The sequence below is a fragment of the Phoxinus phoxinus genome (genome assembly GCF_949152265.1).
Source record: "Phoxinus phoxinus genome assembly, chromosome: 17".
NCBI lineage: Eukaryota > Metazoa > Chordata > Actinopteri > Cypriniformes > Leuciscidae > Phoxinus > Phoxinus phoxinus.
Window position 1 is genome coordinate 3,296,191 of NC_136892.1, and position 19,549 is coordinate 3,315,739.

The 19,549-nt window shown below is 39.1% G+C and overlaps 1 protein-coding gene across 1 annotated transcript in view; it reads right to left on the reverse strand.

The window, feature by feature from the left end:
* Positions 1-19,549, reverse strand: part of oatx (organic anion transporter X) — a 35,249-nt gene that overhangs the window by 11,211 nt on the left and 4,489 nt on the right. Inside the window, exons 2-5 of the mRNA XM_079585001.1 lie at positions 19,043-19,146; positions 17,426-17,580; positions 12,574-12,742; positions 1,016-1,139 (exon numbers count right to left, since the gene is read on the reverse strand). Of these exons, the coding sequence (XP_079441127.1) occupies positions 1,016-1,139; positions 12,574-12,742; positions 17,426-17,580; positions 19,043-19,146 (552 nt within the window). The remainder of the gene's footprint in view (positions 1-1,015; positions 1,140-12,573; positions 12,743-17,425; positions 17,581-19,042; positions 19,147-19,549) is intronic.

Here is a 19,549-nt window from a genome sequence, read left to right on the forward strand (position 1 = left end):
GGTACATATTTACACAGCATTTTGAAAAAATATTATATATAGTAATTACATACGGTTTTTCATTTAACTTTTATTATGACAGCCAGTGATAGCATCTGCAAACGGAACACTTTAATCAAATAATTAATTGCTTTCCATAGGGCTGGGCTTTATTTTTTCGAAGTGAACTAATTCGTTTTTTGCAGTCGAGCTTCACGTCGAACCATTTTCTCTTCACTTCTGGGACTGTTCGATTAACAGATGAAACTCCATTAATTAATGCATCTGCTGCCAAGCTTCCTTTTTTTTAGGACCTGATACGCCTATGTACGCTTGAAAATAAAATGTGGCGTTTTGAATGAACTTCTGATAATAAAATATTATCTAATAATGAGAAATTTTTCTTTTTCATTAGCTTTTTAAGAAGACATGTTGAAATCCTTAGTTTGGTGTCATAATATGATGCTAGTTGTCAGTCGGATTTAATGGGCGGGATTTATGGTAATTGAGAATGAGCGTGCACACTAACACACACTAACATTAACACACACACATTTCACTATCACATCTGACGTTTACGAAATATTTGTGAATCAGTTTTCGGGAAGGTCTCTTTACGCGCAAATCACTCACATATTTACTCATATTTACGAATGTTTCATGAATGAGACCCATAATTACAAATATTCGAATAAATAAATATTAACTTTATATTCATCAAACTTTTGAACTTTATATTCATCAAAGAATCCTGAAAAAAAAATTTGTTTTCAAAAGTTTCCCAAAACATTCTAAGCAGTACAACCTTTTTCAACTGAAATAACATTATTATAATAATAATAATAATAATAATAATAGAAAATAATAAAAGCACCAAACCAGCATATTAGAATGATTTCTGGAGGATTTTTTGACACTCAAGACTGGAGTAATGAAAAATGGAAAATTCAGCTTTGCCATCACATGAATAAATATAATTTAAAAAACAACCCTAAACTTTCGTTAAGTATAGTGTTTAATTATGCTGATGTGGAACCTCTAAAGTGATCTTTTCTGCCATCTCGGGCCTGCCGTTGGTTTTAGCAACGTGGTGGAGACGCTTCAGTGCCTCCTCAGAACGGCCGTTCAGCACCAGCCAGCGAGCAGACTCAGAGAACCACCTTTGACATGGAGACAGTTTTTCAGTTAGTTAATGCATGCTACATTATTGTCACTGTGTGCAGAATATATATAGTTCTACTTACTCTACATACATTTTCAACACACTGGTGAACTTTTCAGAATCATATTCAGAATTAACACAATCACACTGTCATTTTCTGTACAGGCTGAAAAATTACGAAAGACTCATGTTTAAAAACGACCTCTGTACTTAGCATTGTAATTAGGCCAGTGGTTTTCAAACATGGTCGACTGGATTTTTTGAGAGAAAATGTCAGATTATAATTTTAAATGTAAGTATTGGGTTTCAATTTACCTTGAATATCTAACGTTACAAATATATATATATATATACAAAGGGTTGAATCTGAACTCATTAACTTAAATCAAATATATTCCCCCAGAATCTCAATTTTTTTTAAATCTGGGATTATCCAGAAGGGAAGAGCATGAGACTGTGGAAAGAACAGGAGATGACTTGGAGAGAGCCAGAAAAGAGAAGGATGACCTAGGTGACTGAGACAGGCCCTAAATAAGTGAAGCTTGCCCAATATCCAATGAGCTAATTTAAGTTTCAAATGAAAGCATTCAACTCAAAATGGTATGACAGTTTTGTCTCTCAATAGATACAAATTTAGCATTTTGCTATTGCAAATTCGAAGTCCTCAGTTCATTCAGAGAACATGAAAAAAACACAGTTCACAGTGCCATCATGGCAAGGCTTTAAGAGTACAGAAGAGTATGGAGATATGCATGCAACTGCACTCAGCCCGTGTAAATGAAATCCAGGGAAGGCGTGAATACCTTCGTCCCATTGTTGCAATAACAGGACTTCTATTAAAACAAGGTACCGGTACACCATTTTGGGGGGCATAGTAAAGGAGAGAGCAGTGAGAAGAAAGGACATTTCTTACAGTACTTCAAACCGCTGTCTCAGTTTGATCCGTTCCTTCAGAACTATATATCTCTCTCCTGTCTCAAACAAAATTCATTCAGAGCTTTGCTGAAGAGGTTAATGAGGAGCTCAGGAAGGAAATTAAGTTATCCGACATGTATGCTGTACTGGCAGTAAGGCCGGAGATGGGAACACAGAACAATTAGCTGTTTGCGTACAATACGTGATGGTAAAGTGATGTAACGTTTACTGGGCCTTCAAGATCTAAAAGTTTTTGATGCAAAGACAATTGACCTTTCGCTAAGCCCCGCCCTCCTTAGTTACTGTTGCTACGCCTGGCAGGCTTTCGCGCCTGGCACGTCTATTATAGTGTGTATGCACCGGTGTCAGACATTACCAAGGAGATAATTACCGGTAGTCATTTTTGGCGAACAGATGAAATATCTGAGAGAGCGAGACAGAAGGGACTGCAGTGTGCATTCGAGGCATATATATACACAACATAATATGCAACCGATTAGAGAATAATTTCATCAAAATTGAAGCTAAAGCCTAAGTAGGCTTAACGTTAGTCCCAGCGCAAGCAGCAGCGCCTCATTCGCCGACCATTCAAATGGGAAACACACAAATTGAGGAACAGCTGTTCATGCACAGCAGGGTAAGTAAAATGTGAAAATAAATTATAATCTAATACTTATAAATCAAACAGCTTATCCATAAATCTTGTGGAATAACACGAACACCGGGAGAGCTGCGATCGGACTGGGGTAACGTAACCTTAAAGTTACTCAGGGGTAGTAGGCCGTCGATTAACAAAATGCTTAAATATATTTTAAAGCAGCACTCAGTAGGTTTGGAAATGTCTTCGCTGTTTTCTCGCAGGTTTCGTTGTAGAGCTCCCCCTATAGTTTCGGAATAGATATTTGAGAAAACTGTCGTAAAACCATTGGCAACTTTCCCCCCTCCCATCTTCTCCCTCTGGTCACGTACATTTGTTTTCAGAGAAGCCGCCGGCGAACGCACGGAGCCATGTCAACTGAGGTATGTATGATACTCAGAATGATATCATATAAATGTACGTGTGGAGTGCCGTACAGCAATTTGTTACATCGCGAGACTTGATATCACGCGATACTTTCTGACGCGGCCCAAAGTTGCAAGGTTGGTTTTTCCGCTCACAGGCGCTCGGGGGGTGCGAGACGACCACCATTCAACCCGAAAAAAGTCATATAACTATTCCAATGACTCCGAAGCTGTTCGGTTAACGTAAAAAAAGTGACTTAGAGCACCTTTAAAGTATGTCAGTGAGCACATACTTTAATCTTTCCTTTAATCGTCTTATTTTATGTTCAAATATATGCATTATGAACAAAGAACCGTCATTATTTCCAAGCAATAGGTGTTTGTGTTAATCCTGTGGACATTAGTTGTGATTGGGGCGTCCCACACTGCTTGATCCACGCCCGGCATTTCTCCCCTCGGCTTTTAGGTTTCTGGAAGGGAAAAAATTCCACCCCACCGTCCAAACATTTAGGGATACCGGGTATCAGATTTGCACAATTCATACGCACAACGCTTCGGCATGTTTCCCTCGCTCGAAAGCTTGCCAGACCTCCCGCACCTAGTTACGGTTGCTAAGCCACGATTGGCCAATGACGATTTTTCGGGCGTGACTTAGCGAAGGGTCAATTACAAACACAATTGACAATCGATAAGCCCCTCCCCTCGAATGCAGATGAGCCAATAGCAGTTGAGTATCAGTTGCACGAGGACCGGAACTCTTTAGGTTTTAGCGCCATAGAGAAACATTGCAAGATCTGAAGCTCTCATCGGTTTGATGGTGTTTATGCTACAAAAATGGTAAAGTGATATGCCTCGGGTACTTGTGACATCGAATCCAGGTATCCTGAGAGGATGGGCATGGGTATTCATGTATTGAATCAACGTACCGTGCGCACATTCCCCAGTGCATTTAAAAAGTATGATAAGATTTGTGCGAACGAACCAATTATCTGCGCAATACGACTGAAGCCCGGTTTATTTATAATATCAATGACTTCTGCGCAGTAACCTGGTTCCTAAGGATTCAACCCCAATCACAATGAAGATGAAAACATACAAGTTACAATTAAAGTTAGTGAGTCCATGCTAACGTACAAACCTAAATAGCTAACTGTTCTCACTTCAGGTGTGTAGGTCAAAAACACATAAACAATAGTCTACATTTCAGTGCCTCTCCATATTAAACTAGTTAAATGCAAATGAATTTAGTCTTACCCTGGTACATGAACAGTGTTGATCCTGGATGTTGTCATACGTGATTGTGACGACCATAACATGAGGCTTCTCCCACTTGCATTGTGATCTGTAAACCCTTGTTTCCAAATTAATCTTGTTACCCACCATATTTATTTTAAAATCTTTTATATATCTCTCCATGGCATAAGTAAGTCCCACTTGAATGCTCCTCGAAGAGAAGTGGTCCTTCTGTGTCCAAAATTTTTCAAAAACATCTTGGGACAAGGTTTTCACATTGACAACTGTCATAGCAACTCCTTTTGTTTGTCCGAGTTAGCAACAGTAACTAAGGGGGGCGGGGCTTACCGATAGGTCAATTGAGGCACTGCTCCACTACGAGTTGGGAATCTGACATGTGTAGCTCAGACGTATTACGGTCCATCTGTGATGAGCGCGTATCTGGTGGTGTGCAGACTCTTTTCCGAGCCAATCACCCGGAAGTAATTTACATACACTGCTGTGCACATTAACTAAACCTCGTCAAGAAGCAGCAGATTTTTTTGAATGCCTAGTATGTGTGTTGTGTTTTCTGTTGAGTTCTGTCATTTGTGAAGTTTTGTTATTTTTATTTACATGTTTAATCAAATGTTTACCTTAAACCAGAGCTACAAATGTTGCAAGTAACACTTATGGGGAAACGTTTGAGGTTTAGTAGCCTAATAGTGTAGTGCCTCTTTAAGAGAAGAGTGTGCTGTGAAACATGTGAAATGTTTACTACGTGAAAAGGAAGCGCGATTCATTTAGTTTATAATGACTTTCAACCCGGTGTGCAGCCACTTGGTAAGCTCTCTTAATTTCAAATGTTTTCTTGTCTGCTTTTATAATGTACGCTTCATGTTGTCTGCTGTCACCATGCTATGTTGTTGTACTGTGTTTATGTCCGTTGTGTAAAGATAACGCTATGCTCCAGTAGATCTAAGCAGTTTAGTTAACTGATAAAGATGACGCTATGCTCCAAAGTTATTAAGTTGACGAGGTGGCGTAGCCGTGGGACATAAAGCTAACATTTAGACTTACTTATAACATTGCTATACCATACGTGTCCATTCATGTTTACTTTCTTTAGCTTTATAAATGTTTGATGAAGTATGAATCGCGGACCGGTATTTCATGTAAGTAACGTTGTTCTTCCTGGTTTGCTGCGGGGCATTTTGGGAACTGTAGTTTCTAGCTTGCAGAAAAGACTCTTGCATAGGTTTGGTAGGACTTGAGTATGGTGCATAATGTTTGAAGTGTGAAGCGTGTACATGAAAATTATGAAATTATTATTATAGTATATTAATATTATTATATATTTGTATTTTGATTAATGTTATTTATTGTTGTTTATTGTTATTGTGTTATTGAGGTAAAGAACTGGGGCTGTTTGTAGTATGCACATCATGTAAAATTTAAATGTTGTATTTCTTATTATTTTAAGTTTATTACCTGGTTATCTGTTTGTGAAAAATAAACAAACAAAAGTGAAACACAGTAATATCCTTTGTACACTTGGTTGCCCTTTCCGTGGGAAGAAAACGGAACAATGTGTTCACACATTTTTCAACACTTCTCCCTTAAACCATGAGAAGCTGATTGCTGTATAGAAACATTTCACCTTTGGCTTAGCCCCGCCCCCCTTAGTTTCTGTTGCTACGTCCGTCAACTTCATCTGGGCTCTGGTTTGGTATCAACATGGCTTATGCTGTGACGGCTCTTCCTGCTGAAATTTTATCAAACTTTTATAAAGCAGCAAATAAAGTGTCCAATAGAAGTAGGCAAAAGGGGCTGCAGTGTGCGCTCGAAGGCTATATTCAAGACATAAACGCAAGCAACAACAAGGCATCCAAATAGAGGCAAAAGCATAACGGTCACAGTCAAAACAATGAACCACCGCATATCCTAATGGAGACGGAGGCTGGGACTAACAATATCAAGAGCAACACTGTTCATGCAAAGCTGGGTCTCTATTCACTTCTATAATCGTTATTACAAAGCAAACGGACTACGCGAGTATAAAGCTGTATTTATTAGCAGCGTGTGCTAGCGCATCAACAATTAGGGTAGAGAACCGAAATCATAACCTAAACCAGCATAAAACTGTCTAACTAGTATAACTTCACAGTAAGGTTAAAGGGGTCATGACATGAGAAACCAAATTTGCCTTGATCTTTCGGTGTATAAGAGGTCTTTGTACCATTAAAACGTCCTGCAAGTTTCATAGCTTAAGACGTCCTCCCCATTATAAACGAATCATTTATTTAATCAAGCTCTAAATACAGCTCGTTCTGGATCCACGGTAAGAAGTGACGTCACGGTACGAAGTGACGTACCAGCGTTTGCATATGACCGCCTCCAGAACAAGACAGCTACGCTTAAAGCGCAAGACAACTACGCTCACTTCGTATCGTTGTCGCGCCCGCGCGCCGCGCGCCTCACGAGTGTTCAGTCGACGGAGAGCGAGTGGGTCTGTGTACAGGGAGATTACGACGCCGCAGATGTGCTGTTCCTGGCTGTGGACAAACTACATCTTTGAATACGCTGCGAAAGATCCAGTCGTCAGGGAAAAATGGATGCACTTTATTTTTTGCGGACGTCTCAGTCACGGCAGTGTTAGTTTAAGCGTTTGTTCTATACATTTTAAGGATGACTGTTTTGAGCTTTGCCAGAAAACTGTTGCTCAAAGATAAGTCCGTGCCGTCTATTCTGGGCTCAACAACGACGACGCAAACTGTAAGTAATGTATTTAAAACTTTAAACTACTTTTTAAATACGCTGAAAGATCCAGTCGTCAGGGAAAAATGGATGCACTTTATTTTTTGCGGACGTCCCAGTCACGACAGTGTTCTATACATTTGAAGGATGACTGTTTTGAGGAAAAAATCCCAATATGATGCTGGCTTTGCCAGAAAACTGTTGCTCAAAGATAAGTCCGTGCCGATATTCTGGGCTCAATAACGACGACGCAAACTTACTTTTTATCATGGCTAATATAAACACATTTGTATAAGAGAATCTTGAAAATATGTCGCCTTTCTAGTAGGCCTACATGTGATAGAAAATTAAAAATGTTGCCTTTATCAATGCTGCATCTTCAAAGATGGCCTGTCTGTGCATGCATTTTTGTCCGTGGTACACCCTATCATTTCATTGGAATTAGTTAAATAATGTTAAACTGTTAGCAAATGAAGCTATAGGATAATTATGCAACAATAATCCGTTTTCAAGTGTCTCTGGTTAATTTTTTTTTATTAATTCAAAATAGTTTCACTTTCCATGTGGACACGGGCTGATCCAGTCTTCGTTGTTGTGGTGATGGTTCATTTTCCTCTGATTCCTCATCTGATTCCGGCTCAAACATATAAGGTTTTATCATTGCAAGAGCCATCGCTTCGCATGCATCAGCCGCTATTAAACAGTTACGCCGAATCCTCAAACGTTCTGGCTGGGGGCGTTAATAATCGATGCATAGACACTGACGTTAGCCAATCATAACAGTGGGCGTTAACACTGAACTCTTAAAGGGGAAACACCCCCAAAACAGACTGTTTGAACCAGAGGATGAGAAACAGGGTGGGAAAAGGTCATAAATCACTACATTTTAAAAGTTTTTTGTAAAAAAAACTATAGTAATACTATAATTGCACCTAAGGGAACATAATAATAAAATAAAATAAACCATGTCATGACCCCTTTAAAAGCTAAATGTATCTTAGAGACAAAAGTGTGTTGTTGATCTTGAGGGGTTTCGCTGACTGAGGACGTCCACACAGTTTAATCCAAAGACGACACTTGTCAGGATTTGACTTCGGTTTTGGGAAGGGAAAAACGGACACCCCCCTCCAACCTCTCTGGGAAACGCGTATCTGTGTTACAAATGCCCCAGGCACAACGGTTAACCATATTTCTGATAAAACTACGACGGTAATAGCCTGCCGAGACCAAAAATAAGAGACGCCTGTGTTAAAGTCAATGGAGCGCTGTGAGAAAGTGTCGGACCGCTGTGGGAGCTCGTTCTTGGCTGCGCTGTGATTGGTCAATCTACATTCTAGGGTGTGGCTTAGCCAAAGGCGAATTTGGACTACGTGGCCATGAACTTGCTCAGCTTTCAAGAACCCGCTAGTCCTGTCAGCTTGCATTTGTTACCGCAATGCTAGAAAACTACAGTGCTGTCTTAATGCGTCTTGAAGAAATGGGAACACCTGTTGCAGTAGCCCTCAGGGTGAAGTTGTGCAAGTGTTCCTGTGCTCTACATGATGGTAATGTTTGAGTGTCTGGGTAGCACAAACATCCAAAAGTAAATCTGGAAGAAGGAAAAAGGTAGCATTCCAGATATACTCACTCTATACCGCCTGCTGGACTGTGACAGGTTCCCCTCTCTCAAAAAACTTTTTCAGATTGTACTAACACTGCTTGTCAGCAGTTGTACATGTGAACGATCGTTCAGTGCCCTGAGACACCTGCACACATGGTTGAGGCGAACTATGGGTCAGGAAAGACTTGATGTTCTTTCAATTGAAAAGGAATCTGTTAACTCGATTGAGCCAGGAAGAGTAATCAACAGATTTGATGCACTCAAGTCAAACAGACACACTGATTCTTCCACCTAAAAAAAATAAGAGAGATAGACAAGAAAAATATTGCTTTGAAAGACACACAAATAACAATTGAGGAAAGACGACAAAGAGATGGTTAGAGATTAACTTGACATACAAACAAAATGAAATAAACAGACGAGACCAGACCGGATGAACGATGAATAGCCTATAAGAACAAATAAATTCACTGTAAGTTATCCTGTCAATAATAACTGTGATAACTCCAAGTACTTATGCTTTATATGTCTTGGTTGTGACAAATAATGTTTGTTTAATACACATAAATGTTTCACTTTGTTGGCAAACTAACTATGTAACAAGATATTTTATGTTATGCAAAACTGTTACCCAATCATTGCATTTGATTAGGGAAAGACGACCCACACCGGAAAAATCATTGCCAAGAAGATTCATTGTTCATTCATTCATTAATTTCTTACTCTACTGATGCGCCGCTTTAAAAGGGCGACGCTAATCGAAGATGAGGAGCTCATTCTGGCGTTGGCCTTGTGGCGGGAAGAGCTCCGGATTCCTCCTCCTGTCGAAAGATCCCAAAACCTTCTGTGGCGAGCAGGACGAGGTCGAGGGACGTGAGAGAGCGGCGCGAGACCGGTGGCGTGATTAATGATGAACGACACCGGCGCGACACACCGGTCTCGTATCTCTCTCACGTCCCTCGACCTCGTCCTGCTCGCCACACCTTCTTTTGATCATGTTCGTTTGTTTGTGATGATTTAATTTGGTTCTTTCTCATGTTTTAGGAGCATAGGGGTGTCCTGCCATTTATTTTGACTTTGTCTGCGATTTGTTTATTTAAAGGGAGTTAGGGAAGTATCTTTGTAATTTAGTTTATTCCCCGATAAGGTAATTTATACGTTTTATTTATAAGTCTATTTTGTTTATTATTTTTGCCCTTGGGGCACCATGAATCTTTTTCCACCCTAATAAATTATACTTTTTGTGGAACTTATGTTTTGTGTCTTTGGTGATCTGTCAGCTGGGGCTGGCATTCCTTTTTACCAACTGGATTTCAGGATTCTCCCAATCAAGTAGATAGGACTTAAGGCCTCGTTTATAAAACGCCAGGCCAACGTTCATGTTTATAAAAATGGTCTTTGATGTGAAAAAGTGCTTAGCGCCATGACAGGGTCGGAGCAGACGTATGCACTTTTCCTTGTGGCAGAGAGTCGGGAGTACTGCAAGTATTTGGATTTGGACGTTGACTGGTGCTCTGTTATATGTCAATGGCATTAAATAGGCGCCTTTTACAAAGCGGAGATCGGAAACCATTCAGTTGCGCACAATTTTAAGATCATTTAAAATTTATAAACTTCACTTCTGGAACAGAGGCGTACGCATCTGAATCACACATATGCACATTTGAGAAATGATCGCAAGATCAAATTTAGGACGGTTTCTACTCAACATTTTAAGGCCCTTGGTCTTGGACGCCCAAAATAGCTGCCCGGAGATGTTGCAAAGGAAATTTGAGCGAATGCTAATGGAGGGTTGCCAACTCTCTGGCGTGACACTCACGCTTTCAGCATCAATCTCATGCTCACGGACAAGAAATGTCACGCCATCCATTTGTCTCCCCTCTCAATACGTTAATTTTCTGTTGATGAGACTAGACCACAGTGAGCATATTAAGGAGAGGAGTTTAAGGCCCACTGCTGTAGCATCTGCCTACAACGTTCACACTGCAGTATTCTCTGATCGTTGATTCGCTGAAACCCTTGCACCTGATACGTCAGTTGCGTGTGAGAAGTTCAGAGAGAGTTCGGAGCATATGTTAGGAGTCGGAGAACACACTGATGCACGTTTGAAAGTTTGGATGACAATCAAGGTAAGCAGAAAATAAAATGGTGTACCTTGTCACTACAGACGTAGCCTTGCCTACTCAGTGTGTGTGCCGAGAGTACAGACTTCAACTATAGTTGCAAACGTTGTCTGACGTGCGTTATGTGGGCTAGCTAATTGCTCAATAAAAATAGGCTCATGGTACAAATTACGTTTTGTCAAATCGGGCAAGTGGCATTTTAAAATTCCCCAAATGATCAAAGGTTGCCCAGATTGCCACACTCAAATGCGGATGCTTTTCAGTTATTGGCCTAAACAAGACTGACACGAAGACTGTCACTTGATGGCACCCTGATGGGAAGTTCGGATCATTTTACTGACTCGCTTGTTCAATCTCGTCCATTAAAATGAACGAATCTTTTTTCGAGTCATTTCGTTCATTCAAGGGGCTTTAAATGTTATACTTTTTAACAGCTAAATTCCCCTAACACATCCACCTACGCAGTCTTTATCATATTCTGAATTAAGAAATCATTATAATGCAGTCAAAAATTATTTACAGGGAACATAAATAATTAATTTACCTTCCGAGTCTTTCGTTCATTTGTCACGTGACAGACGCAATGAACGACTCATGACTCCTGCAGAGGTAACATGACTCCTGCCACTGTGGCACAACAGGCCTAATGTGTGAAACTTGTGTGTTGTGGTTTTCTGGGGAGGTGGAGAAACTATTATGTGTCCTTTTTGTTTTGAGATTTCTTATTGTTTTGATGTTGTTGTTTTACATGTTTGTTATTTAATCACCTCAATCTTTATTTTTTTATAGTGCAATCAATACATTAATTGTACATTTTGAAAAAACGTTTCCATTCTATTAGTTTTTTTGTTGCATAAATCAGGGTTTATACTAAGTAAACAAAGACTGATATTTTTAAAATTAGGGTTACCAAAAAAATCTCACTCCAGCTAAACTCGGCAACCCTGGCTAATGAGTGACACCAGTCTTGAACAAAGTCTAAAGTCTTTTTCTTGAGTCCCACAAAGGAGCTCCAGAAGGATGTACGGAGGACAGACGACAATGAAGGCCGAGAGAGGACAAATCCTGGGCCATTTTATGTTTTATGTATGGTGTGAGGTGGCTGCCGTTTCATTTTGTTTTATTGTTTACTTTTTATTTTCACATTAAAGTTTACGTCTGAAAGTTCCCATCTCCTCCTTCCCTGAACTTTGCTACAAACATGTTTTTGGTTTTGTTTATAGATTGATTGATTTTTGGAAAATAAATCCCTGCTTTTGAGTTCATCTCCTGTCTCGAGTATCTGTGACAGCATGGTATAATATGCATTTAAAATTGATGATGGTACATTAACTAGTTTATAATTTAACAACTATATGCTGCTAAATTGCAATTATATATGATAGCTGACAAAACAGTATTGTGCTGTTACTTTCAATAATAGTAACAAATCATAATTTTACAGTAAAATGCTGGTAACTACTGCTGTGTACCTCTTGACATTTAATTCAATTTATTTGTAGTAATTCAGCAACAGTGTTAATTATTAGTCCTGGTTCTGCTGATTAATGGTGCATTCAAATTATGTTGACAATGTCATATTTACGAGTGAGAAACTCAATTTAAACCCTACAGTTTCAGAGTCAGCGACAGTAAATTTGTTGAAATTTGTCAAAATTTGAAACACTCAACGTGCAAATAGAAATGTAATATAATTTTGCCGAAATGTCACCAAAAGCAAATTTTTTTCATTGAGCATGGGTTGTTCTAATAATTCCAGTTAGTCACAAACATCAGTAATATAGAATGTCATTATTTATGAAGTTATTTGAATAATCTCTCACCAGCTGTACAAAAAGAAGATGAAGAAAGGGAGACAGACGGCCACTTGTATTTTACGCCAGTCTTGCAAACTGTATGCAATTCCAGCTAGAAGCATCTGACCAAACGTGAAGAAGAAAGATGATAAGGTGCCCACCACAGTTCGAGTCTTAGTGGGAATCCACTCCACCTCTGAGAACACAAACATTTCAAGTCAAGTCGAGTAACATTTACTTATATACCTGTAGAGCTTTATACAATATATACAAACATTTCAAGTCAAGTCACATTTATTTATATAGAGCTTTATACAATATATAATGTTTAAAAGCAGCTTCACAGTGAGTCACACAAAGCAAAACTCATTCATTATGAAACAACAATAGTGTAATTACTTAGCTCAATGCAGTTTTATTTTCATCCAATAGTGTCAGTGCAGTCAGCTCAACACTAATATTAAATGTCTTTTAACCAAGCAGTTTTCAATCCTGATCTTGGGGACACACCGCTCTAAGCATTTTCTGTCTGACACACTCAGTTCAGTTCATGGAGCTCTCAACTAATCAGCTGATGATTTGATCCAGGTGTGTTAAATAGGGGATATATGTAAAGTGTGCAGAACGGTAGGTCCCCAGGACCAGGACTGAAAACATCTCAGGTTACATATGTAACACCCTCCCCTGAGAAGGGAATGAGATGCTGCATCACAGTGTTGATGCTATGGGAACACCTCCAGCATGACCGATGTCTGAGGCACGTGTGAAAACGCCACTTCTATTGGTTAACGCAGATCCGATGATGTAGACATACCAGAAGTATGGCAATGTGACGCAGCATCTAGTTCCCTTCTTAGGGAACCGGGTTACATACTACAGTTAAATCAGATCAAATGCATTGATATTATGAACAGCAGCTACCCTAATTATTTCCCATCTGCCTTTTTTGTTGTTATCTCGGGGCGCCTGTCCCTATAACTCAAATAGAGTTCGTCAGCTCCAGTTATGTATCCAGCCCCTCATGGAGACTTCAGATGCCCCAAAGAGACGACTCGACGCCTGTGAAGAGACGACCCAACGCTTGTGAAAAGTCGACCCAACGCTTGTGAAGAGACGACCCAACGCCGGCGATATGTTATGCCCTAAATTTATACATGATTAACTAACTGTATTTTGTATGTACAATTCTGAAATGCATTTTCTGTAAAGCTGCTTTGAAACAATATGTATTGTGAAAAGCGCTATACAAATACATTTGAATTGAATTGAATATGTAGCCTGAGATAAGGGAACTCAATGCTGTGTCCTGGGGCCTCATTTATAAAGCTTGCGTACGCACAAAACGGGGCTGAAAACATGCGTACGCCAGTTCCTGCGCAAAAGGTGGGATTTATAAAGAAAAACTTGACGTGAAAATGTGCGCACCTCCACGCAAACTCTGACCCATGCGTACGTACATTTTGGAGACAGAGCAGTTTGGCGACACCGATGGTGAGCTGGAGTTAAATGTCTTTTTGGTCACTTTTAGACAGAAAATCGAAATAAAATTATAGATATATAGAAAGATAATTGCTACAAATATAATTTCACTCACCAAGCCTATCACTTGAAGGAAATATCCACACCTTGCTTGAATGTCCGCGCCAGCGAGCGCGTTGGGCCGTTAGTGAAACTGACGCATATATAACGGCAGATGAAGTAAAACTGTAAATCTTCATTATGAGTCCTAATCATAAATAGGCTACAGTGCATGTTCACATTCACAATAACAGTTTAAATAAAATATAATTTAAACTATGTTTTACTATATAAACATTTAGATTAAATATGCTCATTAATGGAGTTAGGCTAAACACTTAAACTTTATGACATTTACTGAAAAGCTAAAAATATATATAGCCTATTCAATGAATAGCCTATACATATTTGTTGTGCATGCGATGCTTTTTAACTCTTTTCATTTGGCATGCTGTGTTTTAATGTTTTAACTAGGCTACAGAGATAATGCTTATCATGATAATAGCAGATTGTGCAAATAATGCACAAGGTCTATCTGTTTCCATTACAAATATAAATCAATTAAAAATACTATTTGGCCAGTGGAAAAGATTGAGAAAAACTTTATCTGAAATGCATTGTACACTATTTGATTTATTTATTCAAAAACAAGGCAAGGATAGGCTACTACCGGTAAATTATTTTTATTAATGTAATGTGACGGCACATCCGTATTTCATATTTTCCTAATGTCTTGTACCGTTAAACATGTTATCACGTGGATGAATAATCATATGCAAATGCTATGCAGATGAGGATATGCATAGTAAAACTAGGCGTTGTAAGCTCCATATATGGTTATTTCGGGGAGGAGACGCATGTGCGCACAATCTTCCGCTGACTGGGATTTATAAAGTGAATTCTGCGCAGGTTCTGGCGTACGCACGCTTTTATAAGTCTGAATATTTTTTTGCGCACGCAATTTCTGGCTTTTGGGCGCACGTACACTTTTAGTAAGGATCCTACGCACAGTTTTATAAATGAGGCCCCTGGTGTTGACGCTGTGGGAATATTAATACCAACACCACCATAAAGGAAATCATATCATATCAGAGCCAAAAAGATCAGATTTGCTCAAAAAGAGAGATATTGTTTACAAAACCATCACGGGCCTTGAAAATGAATGCCTTGGCCCTTTGCTTGCATTTCCTATAATTGCCATATGTTCTAATGACCTCAATCAACTGAGCAGACCATGGCTGAAAGACTCTTAAAAAGCCTGTTCAACCAAGCTGTGAAAAGCAATCACAGACTGGCTGAGCAAAAGTTAACCCAAAAATATCCAATCCTAGGGTTAACAGGGTTGACAGGGAGAGCTCATAATCTGAGTGTCTAATCAAGTCATAACTGAACACTCTTTAAAGTGCTTTCATTAACCAGACCCATAAGATGGTTCCCAGAACTGTTCGTATCCCCAGCCGGGGTGGCAGAACCAAGCCCTGTGCCCAGAAAGTTTCCTCAGAATTAGAGACAATAAGTCGCACCATCTTGGGGCTTGTTGATCAGTTGATCAAACTGCTGATCAATGCTACAAACCAACATGTTTGCTTTGTACAAACTAGAGTTTTCGCATCTGATTGGTTGAAGGACTATCCAATTGCGTACAGAGTCATTTGAACTATGCCTGTTGATCACGCCTCTTGTGCAGTAGAAATACAGAGCAGACGTCAATGTTCAATCTTAAAAGATTGAGCTTGGTCTGGTGATAGCCAGACTATATTGATTGTTGACCCGCATCCCAAATGACAGCATAAATATTTTTCCACCTGTTACATCAAATATTGTTCGCCGTTGGGGACCCTCGGGCTAGATTGACAGAAGAATCAACATAAACATGCTTTACTTGTGAAGCAGCCTGGGGAACTTCCCATTTTCAGGCAGAGAAATATGTACCCTTTTGTCTTGATTGATTGACCCTTCGCTAAGCCCTGCCCTCCTTAGTTACTGTTGCTACGCCTGGCAAGCTTTCGCGCCTGGCACGTCTATTACAGTGTGTATGCACCGGTGTCAGACATTCCCAAGGAGATAATTAGTCATTATTGGCGAACAGGTGAAATATATGAGAGAGCGAGACAGAAGGGACTGCAGATTGCATTCGAGGGATATATCCATGACATAATATGCAACCGATTAGAGCCTAACTAGGCTTAACGTTAGTCCCAGCGCAAGCAGCAGCGCCTCATACGCTGACCATTCAAATGGGAAACACACAAATTGAGGAACAGCTGTTCATTCACAGCAGGGTAAGTGAAATGTGAAAATAAATGATAATCTAATAATTATAAATCAAACAACTTATCCATAAATCTAGTGGAATAACACTAACACCGGGAGAGCCGTGATCGGATTGGGGTAACGTAACCTTAAAGTTACTCAGGGGTAGTAGGCCGTCGATTAACAAAATGCTTAAATATATTTTAAAGTATGTCAGTGAGCCTCCGTCTTGCCTTTAATCGTCTTATTTTACGTTCAAATATATGCATTATAAACAAAGAACCGTCATTATTTCATCTTGTCGACATTTAGTTGTGAATGGGGCGTCCCACACTTGATCCACGCCGGCATTTCTCCTCTCGGCTTTTAGGTTTCGGACTCGAATTCCACCCCACCGTCCAAACTTTTAGGGATTGTGGTATCAGATTTGCACAATTCATACGCACAACGCTTCGGCATGTTTCCCTCGCTCGAAAGCTTGCCAGACCTCCCGCGCCTAGTTACGGTTGCTAAGCCACAATTGGCCAGTGGCGGTTTTCGGCGTGGCTTAGCGAAGGGTCAATTGTGACACACCAATCCTTAAATTGGGACACAATATTCAGTAAGAATTGGACACATCCCTCAATACCCAAACAACATTTACATCCAAGAACCCGCAGAAAGGAAGTATACTGTATCTCTTTCAGGAGATCAGTGTGGTACACTTGCAGAACCGTACTGTAGCTATACACCCAATATTAAGGCAATTAATGAATAAATGAAATTAATAAAAAAAAGTGTGCGGAAACAATGTACATATCACATACTGAACATCTAACTCCTCTGAGTCAGATGCCTATTCAACATTTCATGTAGGAGGCTTTCCCATAGCGTCAACACCATGACGCAGCGTCAAGTTCCCTTGAAAGGTAACGACTGTTTTAAACATTTATCTTTATAGTTTTTTTTGTGATGCTTTGAAGTAGGCTACAATAGCATATGCATACACATTTAAACATTTAAATAAGTAATTGCCTTGAGAGATTGAGAGATTAGTTTCATTGTATTTTTACTTTGTAAATCATTTTTGTATAACGCATGCTGGATGACAGTGAAGAGAGACACTCACTGAGTGAGACGCCATTGAGAATGACTCCGGACACAGACATTCCTGTCAGGAATCTGAGGATGCAGTACACCACGTACGACGGAGACAGAGCTGTAAATGTGCCTAAGACAGCGATCTGAAAATATGACCAAATCAGAATAGCCTTTCGCCCAAACCTACACAAGAATATAAACACACAATAAAGAGTTGAATCTGAAATCTCTTGTAAAATGGTTCTGTAGTGTTTTTTGTAATCCATAAAATTGTTAACAATATTGGGATGTGGTGCAGATAAGCATAGATATTACATGCTGTAATGTAGTATAATAATCATTTTCAAAATTATCTCTTTTTCTTCAATTATCCACATCAAATTAAGGATTGCCACTGCTACCTCAATTCACTCCAAGTGCATGTTGCCTCCTGTACTTGTTAGTAATACCAACTTCTAGTTAGAAATAACTTATGTATTCGCATTTAGTGAAGATTTTTGTATATTGTTACAAACAGTATTTTCGTCGTTACAAGCTGCCTAAATTCGCCCCGATAGAACGCATATTTATGCTCTCTGAGTCGTTCCCTATACCCTATATAGTGGATTATGTGCCATTCACCATAAGGAAAACAGTAAATGTGTTTTGTCAATGTTTTGGAGCACACAAGCTTATAGATAATCTCAAGGTTTATGTTTATAAAAAAAAAAATTCTCTCTCTTTTTTTCTTTGATAATGTATTTGTTGAAGCGCTGAACTTATGTATTGATGATGTTGGACATTAGTAAGTATTACCTGCTCAGGGACTATGGATGAAAATGAGCTATTTAGCTTAACTCTAGCACATTTACATTGAAGTTTTACTACGGTGTTGATTAATGTGCATTGTCCCTGTTAAAAATAAATAAATAAATAAATGAAAGCAAAAACACTTAAATTTCATGTAGACTTGTCTCATGGGGTCTGTACATTTTAAAATAAATTTCTAGTCAATAAGTTGATTGTTACAAATATTTAATTTAGTTCTATATTAAAATTTCTGTGATAGGGAAATTATTGTATACCGACCTGAGAATCACTGGTGTGTGTGTGTATGTGTGTGTTTTCTATCAGCTGTTTAATCAGAACTATCGAGTTGTGAATGAATCACTCTTTTGAATCAGTTATTTTCTGTCTAACTGGTCAAATGAGTTTGAAAAAAGATTGAGATATCAGAAATTGTTTGCGATTTAGCCTGCGGGGAGAGGTGAGTTGTCACATTGTTATTTTATATTTTCATTTAATCCAACGCGTTGTTTCGAAGATCTGAAAAAGGTGGCAATCCTGCATATGAGCTCATGACGTATGCATCATAATTATCTCATCCATGGTGGCTACCTTTCAGTTCTCATTTTACTTTCTTGCATGTTACACATATTTTATCAAGCAGTCTTATTATTACCAGTCTTATTCGAGGTCATTAGTGTTCTTATGCAGCTAAAGATTGTGGTGTTGTTTTCTTGTAAAAAAAATGTTTAAATGCACTTGCACATCATGTATACTATAATGTGTACTATTTATTGAATCTTTCCAAAAAAGGCATTATATGTGAATATGTTGTGTCCAAAGACGTGACCGTGTACACAGAAAGTTATGGATGCTTTACCTGTCTGATAACCCTCCGAATATAATGGCACCTGTCAGGACTCCTCCCATGTAAATGGTCTGGCTCATCTGTTTGAGTGGACGAAGTGTACAAACTAAATCCCACTGTGACAAATGAGAGAAAAGAGTTACTGCAAAACATTACACATGCCTTTTACTCGTTGTGATCCCTATGGGGCATCAAGTGTAACTCATTTTTGTTAACTAAATGATCATCTAGAATAGATAGTCTCTTTACAATCGCTGGAACTGTCAATCAAACAGCGCAAGTGTTCTGGACTTTCGCCAAAACTCCTGTTCGAATCAACGAATCTCTTATTTACATTATGTTGGCACTGTTAGTTATGATGGTTAGTGTGCAGAAATAGAGTTACAATGACGAGTTCGCTGCATACATGTCTGTGATCGGCTACAATGCTCATCACTGCAACCGTTCATGCCACGATCTAAATATGCTATAATCAACACTTTACACGATTAGAGAACTGTAATAGTAAAAACGAGCTAA